At 36.6% G+C, this 13189-nt stretch overlaps 1 protein-coding gene across 1 annotated transcript in view; it reads right to left on the reverse strand.

Moving 5' to 3' along the window:
* IL1RAPL1 (interleukin 1 receptor accessory protein like 1) overlaps nucleotides 1–13189 on the reverse strand; it is a 1773934-nt gene that overhangs the window by 656883 nt on the left and 1103862 nt on the right. The window contains exon 5 of the mRNA XM_089673890.1: nucleotides 4136–4289. Within this exon, the coding sequence (XP_089530016.1) occupies nucleotides 4136–4289 (154 nt within the window). The remainder of the gene's footprint in view (nucleotides 1–4135; nucleotides 4290–13189) is intronic.

The following is a 13189-nucleotide window of genomic DNA, read 5'->3' on the forward strand; positions in this document are numbered from 1 at the left end:
ATAATGAAACCAGAATTCTGCATATTATATTTTATGTATCACTATTTATGTATATAGATAATGTAATAACCTATATTATACTCATTGCTGTTAATTGTTGTGTATATCGCTAGTTCTGGCCGGAAGGGCGTGGCTACAAGGTCACACACACACTGCATCACTTCCACTTGTACGAAAGACGTCAACACTACGTATTGCTCGAATTAACAATTTTTTTAGATTGGTTAATGTGGGCCACGATTTCGACCAATGAACGAATGCCTCTCGGTCGTCAGATGACCGATCGGTCAATTTTCTAATTGTGTATTCCCACCTTAAGTGTTTGATCACATTGTATTCTGAAAACTGAAATAAAAAAATTGAAAAAAAGAAACTAATACAGCCATCACATCTTGGTAAGCTGCATGTTCAGTTTCTGGGTTGGGACTTAATGCTGCTTTAAGCAGCTACAGTGTTTTAATGGGGGGTTATTTACTGAAAGAATAGAGACAGTTCACTCAACAAAGTGAAAGTTTATGTAGAAACTAATTGTACAAAGTGAATGTGCTAGCATGATTGGATGACTGGTGGTACAGAGGTAAATTATGGGCAGGTAAAGACATCCAATACCCGTGGAAGTGTCAGTTGTTGAAAATCTTACTAGCACAGACTTCTAGCTCTACAAGAGGATGGAGACTAGATTTACCGGAGATGGTACAGTAAGTATTAGACGTATTTTAAAGTGATACTCTCCTTGGGATTCATATATCTCAAAGATATTATGTTTTAACAATATACAGTACAACTTTGCCCAGCTAGAAATAAGGTTCCACATGGACAATACAATTATAAAAACTGCCAGAAAAAGGTTTTTCTGTTCTACAATGCACACATTAGCAAGGACAGAAAAACAAACATGCATAAGGAACGTTTGGCAGTGGGTTGTTGTGTAGTAACATACCACAAATCTGAAACATAATTTAATATAAATATTCTACACTGCACTTTTATGACAATAATAGTTCTATATAAAAGAGTTACAGAAAATGATCATCAAACTGAGGAAACCTTTCTGCATTGCATGAATTAGATAAAGTTACAACTTATTTTTATTATTTTTGTTGAAGGCCACACAACTAAATGAATTTCTTAAGTGTTTAGTTTACACTTTATGACAAAAAATAAAGTTTCTCTATTATTCTATTATCAGTGCCTAAAAAAATACACTATGTTCCTTTTTAGATATCTGGTTTCTTCATGTGTTATGGTCTTATAATTATTTTCAAATTGTTTGTCTCTAGTTTACAGAAGTTTCAGAATACTCAAGAAAACTGATTACAAAAGAAAAAAAGATTAAAGATTAAATAAAAACCTTAGAAGAACTGATTGCTATGGAAACATTTTAGGAAACATATTTATTTTCTTTATATCAGGAATGTCTATTTAAATTCTTGGAACCTGTTTTGAAATATTTCTTTCTGCTTTAAAGCTGCACTCTGGATAAACCACTAAATTCACAGCCTTCCAAAACTGTCATGCTAGGAAACAATGCACACATTTAACTCAGCTACTTCTTTATAAAAAGACCCAGTTGTGATGTTATCATCTTATTTTACGTTTTTTTTTTCAAAACTGAAAATTTACTTAGTATATCTATAAATGATATAGACTTTGGTATATATATATATCTTAAAAAAGATCCCATTTCAGTGACAGAGTACCTGCTAAATCTGTTCAAAAGCTGAACATTTACAGAAACTGTATGAGCTATGAACATTGCAATTAAACATTTAATCAAAGCGGAAAAACATAATATTTCACTACACACTATTTCATGCATTTTATGCCTTTTTGATTTTTCAGATAATTTTCTTTTCTTCACAGCTGAAAGCCTTGGAACACATGTAAAATGTCTATTATACCATAGATACTATAGAAACTGGTATAGGCCTATTTAGAGGCTTTATGGATGTCCTTGCGTAAGTGTATATATTATCAGCTGAACAACATAACTGACAGCTAGGGTGATATGAATCAAATAAAAATGGATGTGATCTGTTAGTGCTAGCATATTAGACTGAGCTGAAAATTACATATCGATGTGTACCATTTTTTCTAATCACTGTACAATAATTAGCTGTCCCCAGCAGCAATATAAATTCATTTTATATACTAGAATGGCACCATAGGCTGATACCAGAAGGGATATTTTCTAGACTATGACTGATCCATAGAATTTATTTTACAACTCAAAGCAATTGCAGTAATCTGACAGGTGGGTATTACCCACCATTATCAAAGGATCTAGGTTTATTAGTGCAACATTGAGAAATAAATAAAACAGCCAAAAAGGATGTTTCTGTGTTTTATTTCAGTTAGTGATAGATTTGTGGAAATGCTAAAATGTTCTGTGCAGCAAATTGTGAGCTTAGAAGGTATTTCAGCTTGTCATAAATAAACTGCTGTCATAAGAGAAAAAAAAGAAAAAAACATTATTTCTGCAGTGACATCTTAAAATGTTAACTCAGCTGACGCTTGCTTGTGTGAAGAGCATGAAAACAGATAAACTTCTGGAGAAAAGTATAGTTTAGGACTGGAATAAAATCTCATTTCGGTAGTAATTTTTATAATGTACTTTTTTTTATAATGTCACTTTAAAGAGAACCTGTGATTTGACAATGCAAAACAAGGCAATGGGAGTTATTTACTAAAACTGTATGGTGCAAAGTCTGGTGCAGTTCTGCATAGAAACCAATCAGCTTTCAGGTTTTATTGTTAGAGCTTAACTGAACAAGCTGAAGTTAAAGCTGATTGATTACCATGCATCACACCATTTTTTTTACCCCAGGTCAGGTGCAATGCTTTGGCCAATCACAGCACATGAAGATGTCACAAGGGGGCAGGATGTCAACTGGGTGACACCCATCCCCTTGTGACATCATCACAGCATGTAAGAACTGTCAGGCCAGAGCGTCTGTCAAATGGCGAGAGCTGGCGTCGAGAACAAAACATTTTTCTTTTTTTTTTCTTTTTCCGGGTCTGCGGTGAGGCGGGTATCGTGATTGATGATGTATCTACTTTGGGGAACATGTTTTTATTTTTGTTTTTAATAAAGGACTCCTCAAAGGCTGTCTTCTGTTATTTTTTACACTACACTTTTTTTGTGGGGGAATGAGTATAGGTACCATGTACCCCATACTCATTCACATAGGGGGGCGGAATCTGGGGGCCCCTTGTTAAAGAGGACTTCCAGATTCTAATAAGTCCCCCACCCACAGACCCCCACAACCACCAGCCACGGTTGTAGGGAAGAGACCCTTGTCCCCATGAACATGGGGACAAGGTGCTTTGGGGGAAGCCATATCTGCCCCTAAGCACCCCCCTATGTTGAGGACATGTGGCCTGGTATGGTTCAGGAGAGGAGGGCCACTTGCTAGTCCCCCCCCCCCTTTACTGACCTGCCAGGCTGCATGGATGGATTTTGGGGGACCTGCAGGCCATTCATTTTGATATGGGGGTTCCCCTCAAAATCCATACCAGACCTGTAGGGCTTGGTATGGATGGAAGGGGACCCCACTCTGTTTTTTAAAACATTTTTTAATTGCTGGCAGTTCTTTTTACTTTCTTTTTTTTTTTTACAGAAGAACCCGCTGACAGCTGCAACATTAAAGAATGTTTTCACTACATAAAATTTCGCATGACTTAATAATATAACTCATGCAATATTTTAGTAGCTGTGCGGTATCTTATCGCATACTCAGATGTGGTAAGATACTGCTTAGTGAATTGTTCCGGTTCGAAGTTTGCAGTTGAACTTTCATTTGAATGTTCCACTGCAAACCAAATGGGGAGGTGTTTGGCCCATCACTATTGGATGGCATGGCTTGAAGATGGCTCTTTTTTTCCATTTAAAAAATAAAGCAAAGCAGAGAATAAGAGCAGACAGGAAAAATGACATCATCTGATCCCATAAAATTGGTTTATCCACCTGAAATGCAAAACCAAATGCTAAAAATGTTAAAATTTGAAAACTTTTCTGATGCTAAATAAAGTAATTCTTGATCTACTCCACCGTGTTAGCGAATGTATTTAGAGAGTGGATATGCTAGTCTGGACACTGCATTGATGAAAAAGAAAGAAAATGAGTTTTAAATACCTGTTACTGTTAATTCTGTGGTTCTTCTCACTAAAAAACTTCCATACTTCAGTTCGCAGGTATAATTTCCAATGTCATCTTCTCTAACTTCCCTGATAACTAGAGTATCCCTTTTTAAAATAATGCTGGGCCTCCATGTCTTTGCTTTGCATTCCTGTTAAAACACATAACACAAAAGTTATTTATGCAAAACATTGTTATTATTCAGTAGTATATCATTAACATAATGTATTAGAATAACTAAGAATCTACCATTTTACAAATCAATTCTAAAAAAATTTCCCCCCAAAAAAGAGCAACATTGAGTTAACCCATTCTGGGATCTCATCAGCAGACAGTCTGTGTCTTGGGCCAGTCACACTCAGGTGCAGGGGCAGACTGACCATTTGGAAACTCGGGCACTGCCCGAGGGCCCGTGGTCAGTAGGGGGCCCCATGAGATGCCCCTGGTACCTTTTTCATAGGCTTTTTTGACTTTGGGCAAGGACACAGGGGCCCCATGATCCCCTATTGCCCGGGAGCCCCATGAGTTGTCAGTCCGCCCCTGCTCATGTGATTGCTCTGTGAGCAATTACATGCAAGCCGCCATATTTAGCTGCAGGAGTTGGCGGCCTCCCATTACTTTCATTGGGGCTGCCTCCCACAGCTAATTGCTGGGAACTCCTACTGGGGTAATGAGTTTCTGTTCAATTCACAGGTGTGAATGTAGCTTTAACAAGCACACCTGTTTTGTCCATTCTGTCAATCTACCTACATCTTTCTTTTAGACTTGTGGTGTATGCAGTATTGGCCCAACTGTGCCCCTTAAAACAATTGCAGGCAACAAGAGAGAGTGTATTCTCTCTTCATTGAATCTGATCTGCAACTTTGTGTGAGCCAGAAAGGAGCCTGCTGTGTGTGTTCCAGCATCATTGTAAATGTGTTTGAGGATCACCAGATTACCAATAGGGCCTTGTGGACTACTGCAGTACAGAAATGCCTAGATGAAAAAAAATTAAAGTACTGAGCAGGTTACAACACTAGTATCTGCACACACTGGGGGAAGTTTACAAAACTGGACCACTCAGTATCTGGTGCAGCTGTGCATAGTAACCAGTCAGCTTCTAACCTCATTTTGTTCATTTATACTTTGCCAATAACACCTGGAAGCTGAATGGTTTCTATGCAGAGCTGCACCAGATTTTGCACTCTCCAGTTTTAGTAAATACCTCCCCACTGACTGTTTTTCCAAAAAGCACCTGACTTATTTAAAAATATAGATGCTATATTAGGGCAATTATTGACCAGGATTCTTTCTGATGATTGTAATATCTGCCCTTGCTCTCTTTGTCTTTCTTTTGGTCCTATCACATTCCATAAACAACAGGTATGCATCAGCGGGCACAGTTTTTCTCTCATGACAGGTTTGATTTAGGCCCAAGGAGTTTTTTATAGGTAGCAAAAGTTTATTTTTTAGATAAATGTACTATGTTCTTATTTACACCCTTAATATCTCTCCCCTATATCTTTCCATCTGTGTTTCCAAAAACAAGAGCATAACCTCTGCAGTCTATAATGAATGCTGCTGGACCACTTCCCTATCTTCCCCATTACTTCTCACCTGCTACCTCTCTCTATTAATCTCTTTGGTGCTTTCCAATCAACCTAGGAATAAAATTACATTTACTATTTCTGTTTTATGATTTCTGTAACACTCTTCCTATTCTCTGAAATGTTTACCCTTGTCCTATTAGAATAGATTCCTCCTTTAAAATCTTTAAGCAGCCAACAAAAGCCTGTCTCTTCAAATTTTGACCTATCAACCTTCCATTCTGCTCCATTAATCACATGTAGCTACCTCCAGTCACCTACAGTTGTTGCTATCCAACCTGTCATATCTAATCTGTTCTCAACTTCTACACTGTACATATAGACAGAATCCTCTCCATTTGCATCATGTCTGGGCATTAGTTGTTGTTGAGAGTCTGCAATCTTCCTCTGTTCCTCTTTTTATTTAATGTACTGTACATGTATTATAAATAAAAAATAAAAAAAAACACCATTATAACCTGCACTTAGGTAAGTGAAAAATTCCATTTATATGGTGACTATGTGTCTCAAAAAAATAGATAAACCTAAATGTGTAACTCTACAGGCTATCATAACTTAAATCCAAAGCAAATAAAATCCAAACCAGAAACAAAAATATTTTGAATAAATCAGGAAAATAGGCTGCTGCTACAAAGAGTACTGTCCCTCATAGAACTAAACAAAAGGGGTAGTTGAGCTTTGCCTAATCATAAATGCACAGCTTTATATACTGTAGGTAGTGTCATCTTATACAATTACACCATTCAAAGTTCATATTAGTGCAAAATAATGCAGTCTGTAAAAAAAAGTATCTGTGCTGTATTCTTCTTAAAAGGTGCTTATAAACACACTGTGTTCCCCACCAGTGATACCCTTAATTCACTGACTTGAGTGGACTCTTAGGTTTAAATAACAGTCTAATATGCTTAGTGGGAGAATCCCGGTGTTGCTGGGTCTTGTAGTTCTCCTCGGTGTGGATGGGTTCCCTATTTGCAGAGATGATCAAATTCAGTGGTCATAAATGTAGATACTCATAGGAAGTGAAGAAAGGGACCAAATAGCATAATTCCGTTTATTAAAATTATCAGACAAAATAAAATGCATTGTACTCACATGTTTGAAATCAATGTCAAGCATCAGGCAAAATAAATGCATTGCACTCACATGTTTGAAATCAATGTCAAGCATATAACTAGCAAACCGGAAACAGTGTGCGTTCCACCGATCGGAAGTGACGCCTCCATGGCTCTGATCAGGTGATGAGAGCCGTGGTGACGTCGCTTCCGGTTGGTGGAGCTCATGCTTGTGCACTGTTTCCGGTTGATAGTTATATGCATTGATTTCAAACATGTGAGTGCAATACATTTATTTTACCTGATAATTTTAATAAATGGAATTAGACTGTTATTTAAACCTAGAAGTCCACTCAAGTTGGTGCGGGAGGGGTATCACCGGTGGGGAACACAATGTGTTTATAAGCACCTTTTAAGAAGAATACAGCACATACATGTTTTTTTTACAGACTGCACAATTTTGCACTATTATGGACTTTGAATGGTGTATTTTTATAAGATGACACTACGTATATATAGTTGTGTATTCATGATTAGGCAACGCTCAACTACCATTATTGTTTAATGCTATGCATTATGTTTCTACTTAAGTAAAGGGCAGTAATAGTTGCTATAGACACATCTGTGCTTAGAGTGCGGAGTAATAGTATCCAATTTGCACAGTCATATGTATTATAGGTAGTCCATTCCTGCATATATGTGTACTGATACTAGAATAAGCCTAAGAGACATTTTCTATAACTACAAGGTTTTATCCTCACATTATGCCCCTAGCTGTTCTACTAGCTAACGTCCTATAGTTTTCAGTGACCTCCTCTGAGCTGACCTCATTCTGAGCCATCACCTCTATCCCTGTTGCAAAGCATACTACAGCCTTGCTCACACAAAATTACAGCATACAAAAAGCACAGAAGTTTGTGAAAAGAGAAAGCAGTCCAAGAAAAAAAAAACTTTGTAAAAACTGCCGTATTTGACTATAAGAAACTATAAAAAACATGGATAAAAATTAAACTGGATTCATTTTAAATGTTTAGCATAGCTTCCGTGCTTCCTGGATAACCTTGGCAGGTCACTGATTGATTTTACATGTAGCTTGGAACTATCTATTCTAGGCAAAAATATTTATGATGATTCAAGAAAGTGTAATTTTTGCTAGCAGGCAACAAACCACTTACTGTGTGTTCCTTGCCCCTGAGGAAGTTTCAGCTTGCACTACAGACTGGAATGTGAAATAACAGATAGATGCAATTTAAAGATTTTGTTTTTGATACAGCATTTCATATACATGGTGAGTATAATACTGTAGTATAGGTGTCATTTCTCATGAAATGTATGCAGTAAGCAATATTAAAATGACCCTTTTTCCATAGAAAAACAGTGGTCACATGCGCTATGTGTACATCAGCATTACATATACAGTTGTAAATAACTATAAATGTTTCACAATTTTTTTAAAGAAAAAACAATTAAAAATATAATGGTGCCCAACACCATCTCATTTCTCAGAAAAGGGGAGTCACACTTTTAAGGGGGATCCTTGATGCCTGGAGATTTATCTATTTCCATCTTTAACCTCTTAATTAGAGATGAGCGAATCGAACTTGGCGAAGTGGAATTCGTTTCGAATATTAGGAAAAATTCGATTCGCACCGAATCCGAATATTAGCAAACTTCGGATGCGCGAATCGAATTTTTCCCGATCGGCCGATTTTCATCCCTTCTACAGCCGGCAAAAAGTGTCCCTGCAGAGAGCTCCGCTATTTCTGACAGTTCTCTGACAGTTCCTTCACATTTACAGCGGTTGAAACATTGTATCTATTTGTTTCCATTTAGGATACAGATGTTTTTATTCGGAAACAAATAGATACAATGTTTCAACCGCTGTAAATGTGAAGGAACTGTCAGAGAACTGTCAGAAATAGCGGAGCTCTCTGCAGATACACTTTTTGCTGTACTGGAATTCTTCTTCTTTTCATTCTTCTTCTTCTTCTTTTCATTCTTCTTCTTCTTTTCATTTTTCTTCTTCTTCTTTTCATTCTTCTTCTTCTTTTCATTCTTCTTTTCATTCTTCTTCTTTTCATTCTTCTTCTTCTTCTTTTCATTCTTCTTCTTCTTTTCATTCTTCTTTTCATTCTTCTTCTTCTTTTCATTCTTCTTCTTCTTCTTCTTTTCATTCTTCTTTTCATTCTTCTCATTCTTCTTTTCATTCTTCTCATTCTTCTTTTCATTCTTCTTTTCATTCTTCTTCTCATTCTTCTTTTCATTCTTCTTCTTCTTCTTCTTCTTCTTTTCATTCTTCTTTTCATTCTTCTCATTCTTCTTTTCATTCTTCTTCTTCTTCTTTTCATTCTTCTTTTCATTCTTCTTCTTCTTCTTTTCATTCTTCTTCTTCTTCTTTTCATTCTTCTTTTCATTCTTCTTCTTCTTCTTCTTTTCATTCTTCTTCTCATTCTTCTTTTCATTCTTCTTCTTTTCATTCTTCTTCTTCTTCTTTTCATTCTTCTTTTCATTCTTCTTCTTCTTCTTTTCATTCTTCTTTTCATTCTTATTTTCATTCTTCTTCTTCTTCTTTTCATTCTTCTTCTTCTTCTTTTCATTCTTCTTCTTCTTTTCATTCTTCTTCTCATTCTTCTTTTCATTCTTCTTCTTCTTCTTCTTTTCATTCTTCTTCTTCTTCTTCTTTTCATTCTTCTTCTTCTTCTTTTCATTCTTCTTTTCATTCTTCTTCTTCTTCTTTTCATTCCTCTTCTTCTTCTTTTTATTCTTCTTTTCATTCTTCTTCTTCTTCTTTTCATTCTTCTTCTTCTTCTTCTTCTTCTTCTTCTTCTTCGTCGTGCCCCGTGACTGCCCAAATGAGTGAAGTGTGCGGTGATTCTAAGATCGACGGCACTCATCTGCATGTCATACTGACTGACAGTATTATTTCTCTTCCCCAGCAGACTCCAAGGGCATTTAAATTAAAGGTACAGTGTTCTGCACTAATATAAAGGCTCTCTGAAGCCTAGAAACCCTTTAAATAAGTTAAATTCGCAGCAAATTAAATTTTGAATAATTCGCTCATCTCTACTCTTAATAATTAAAAATCAGAATTTTCTAATTGTGAAGAATACAGACTGTTTAAATGACGACCTTCGCTTAAATTGACAAATTTGTTGGTGGGACAATAAGAAAATTAAGATCCATTTCAAATTGTATCATTTTCTAACTTCAGTTTTTATATGAAAATTTCATTATGGTCAATAAAATATGAAATGCTGGAAGAGAAATTGCCACTTCTTTGTGAAGATACCCCTTGAGGTACTACTTGTGGGGAACCATATTTGGGTATCCTACATATATAAAGATTGTTTCAGGTTATATTTATCCTTTACAGGATCAGCAGTCTTATAATACAGGTTTACATGATATAGAGGAGAGATGTTTTTTTCATGGGGCTTCAAGGTCAACATGGAAAATACACAAATCCTTTAAATAAAATGCTTGGATACAGCATTAAAGCTGAAAATGGTGTTACAGAGCAGCACATGTTTCATGAACTGTTCCAGTCATAGCCTACACTGACAGTATATATTTGGCCATGGAGTTGATTTATTTCCTATGCAATTAGCTTAGCTTACATACAGCAGCAACACTTCAATCTGATTTATTTTGGTTTGGAAAAAAGGGCTTTTTTTAGGTAGTTATAGCAGTGACATCTGCTTTTTAGTGGTAATAGGCCTGTTTTGAGTGGCTGATAGAAACTGGCCTGTAGTTTACTGAAGCTCTTCCTGTACTTCCTAATGTAAAACTGTCCTGCCCCTGACCAATTTCTATCAATGTTTTATTAAGAATTAGGGCCTTTCACACTGATCTATTTCATAATGCATTTTTAGTTAAAAAAAAAGAAAAATGCATGAAAAATGTATCCTCTTAAATCTTATGGAACTTTTCAAACCAGTGAGCTGCAGGTGTGGTGTGTTTTTAAAAGTCCTGCATGCTGCATCTTTTGAAAAGCACTCAAAAAATGTCCAAGTTTCACTAATGAATGACTGGAGTCAGAAGTTCAGAAAGCGCAGCAAAGGTGCAGCAAAAATACATTAAAAAAGCATGTGTTTTTACCACATTTTTTTCACAAAGCAGTGTGAAAGGACCCTTAGAGTACATCTGATAAAGCAATGTAAAATTGGATTTGAGCAGGATGGATTTCATTGGCTGATATGTACCAGAGCAGAATTCAAAAGATCCGAAGAACGACAGGGGCAGTTGGGTTTTCTTGGTACTGACAAAAATACAGACATTTAAAGAGTAAATACTCATATTTTTATTACAGAAACATATGATATTAAAACAACATTGCTTGTTTAAAAATCCCTCTGAATAGGCTGCACTACTATCACACCAATGGTGCTTTCTCACACTCACAAGCTGTTCTTCCAAAGTAAAACTGCGGCTGTAGTCAGCCAATCTCAACATGTTTCACGGTTTCCTACTTCTTCAGGCATATATTGAGGGAATATAGTTCCCAGGATTCCGGATGGATCTTTAGAGCAAGACCACATCAAGGCGCCAAACAAAGATCCTCTGGCAAAAGTGGGAGCAAGTCTAAAGGCCATAACTGCCAGGCCTGTAATACCAGCACACTTCCAAAATGGGGCTGATGAGATTTAGGCTGAACAGCACATGGTGCTCACCTTTCAGATCATAAGATGTATAATAGTGCAAAAAATTATTTGGATACTAAGCAGTGTGGTTGTTAAATCAAGACGTTGAAAGAATCAAAGGATGAAAGCATTCCGCTGCATCAGGCATGTTACAGAACCACACTTCCAAACTGGGGCTAATGGGACTTAGGCTGAACAGTACATGTTGCACCCCTCAGATCACAGGTGTATAATAATGCAATCTGAGCAATATGGTTGTTACGTCAAAAAGATCAAAAGGTGAAAACACAACTTTGTATCTCATTAACAGGGGCAGCTTAGTAAACGGTACAGCAACTGACTTATGCACTACTAGCCACAAGAAATAGGAGTGGTGATGGGTGATGGGTGCTGGTGTGGGGATGGGAACTGATTTGCTGAAACTTATTTCAGGTGGCTATATAGATGTTTGGTCTCCTATTTCCTTTTTTATTTATTTTTTTCTTAAAGGGAAGCCTTGCAGCAACAAAAAATAACCAAACAAAACACAGTTTAACCTATCTCCATAAGTCCTATCAACATAAAACATTATACCTCAAAAATAAATAAAAACCCCAAAATAACCCCCCCCCCCGGTATCAAAGGCCATTTTTAAGGGAGGCAGGACAGCAGCTAAAGATATTCAATAAAAAATACTGTTAAAATAAATGAAACCCCCAAAAAATAGTCCTGGAAACAAATGTTCATTTTTAATGGGATATCTTGTTGCAAAAAAATCAAGGATCTTTAAGCAAAAAAAATATTTATAAAAAGTCTCTAAAACAAATGAAAACTTTAAAATATCATCCCTTTCCCTCAAATTAACAAAAACATTTTTCTATGGATGGTACACTAGATAAAAGTACCCCTGACCGCAAATAAACCATAAAATACAATTAAAGGAACAATTCTCTAATGATATTAAACAACAAAAAAGCAGAAAAGGGGTTGCCCGAAGAGCAAGCAATCAGAATTAAAGTATAACTACAGTAAGAATGGTGTGAACCTCCTGCGCTACTGAATAACCAAAAAATTTAAAATATGAAAAATAATATGAACTAACAGGGATGGTGTGAACCTCTCACACTACTAAACACCAAAAAAATTATTCAATCAACTAAAGAGAGAAGCCGCCAACACTACATCAAATACCCATGATCTAAAGAAAATAAAAAGCCCTGAGGAAGTCACATGATATTGTGACGCAACGCGTCGGCCTGACGTGGTGACGCACTTCCGGCGTGGTGGCCATCTTGGTGCACCTTTTTTGATTCCTGTACACCCATGCAGATTGCACCCAAAAGCATAGGGTTGTAAAGCTGTCATCTTTGAGGACGGATGTGAGTTGTCTCCATATGTTTATGGTTTGATTTTCATTAAATTTACCTGCTACACTATGGGAGATTGTGTTTATTTTTTTGGCACATACCCATATCCCATAAGAGGAGCCACTGCTTGATTATCGGCCCCTAGAGAAGGATATCTATGGATGGGGAAAGTGGATCAGTGGATATCAGTAGATCAGAGGATCTGAGGGTTTGATCCCACTATACGCTTTGCCCTTCATGGGTCGAAGCCTGGAGGTGAGAGGTTAATCTAGCCGTGTGTTGGAGTTTCTGCACCTGGAGTCACTTTTTGATCACGTGTGCTTGCAATTGCAGTAGTGGTGTCACCCACCCATTGGACATTTTTCTACACATTTTTTATTTTTGTTTGTGTTTTAGTGTGTCATTTTTTGCACCATATCTGCATGAT

Source organism: Staurois parvus, unplaced genomic scaffold (assembly GCF_062004578.1).
Source record: "Staurois parvus isolate SC_StPar_1 unplaced genomic scaffold, SC_StPar_1.0 ptg000145l, whole genome shotgun sequence".
Classification (NCBI taxonomy): Eukaryota; Metazoa; Chordata; class Amphibia; order Anura; family Ranidae; genus Staurois; species Staurois parvus.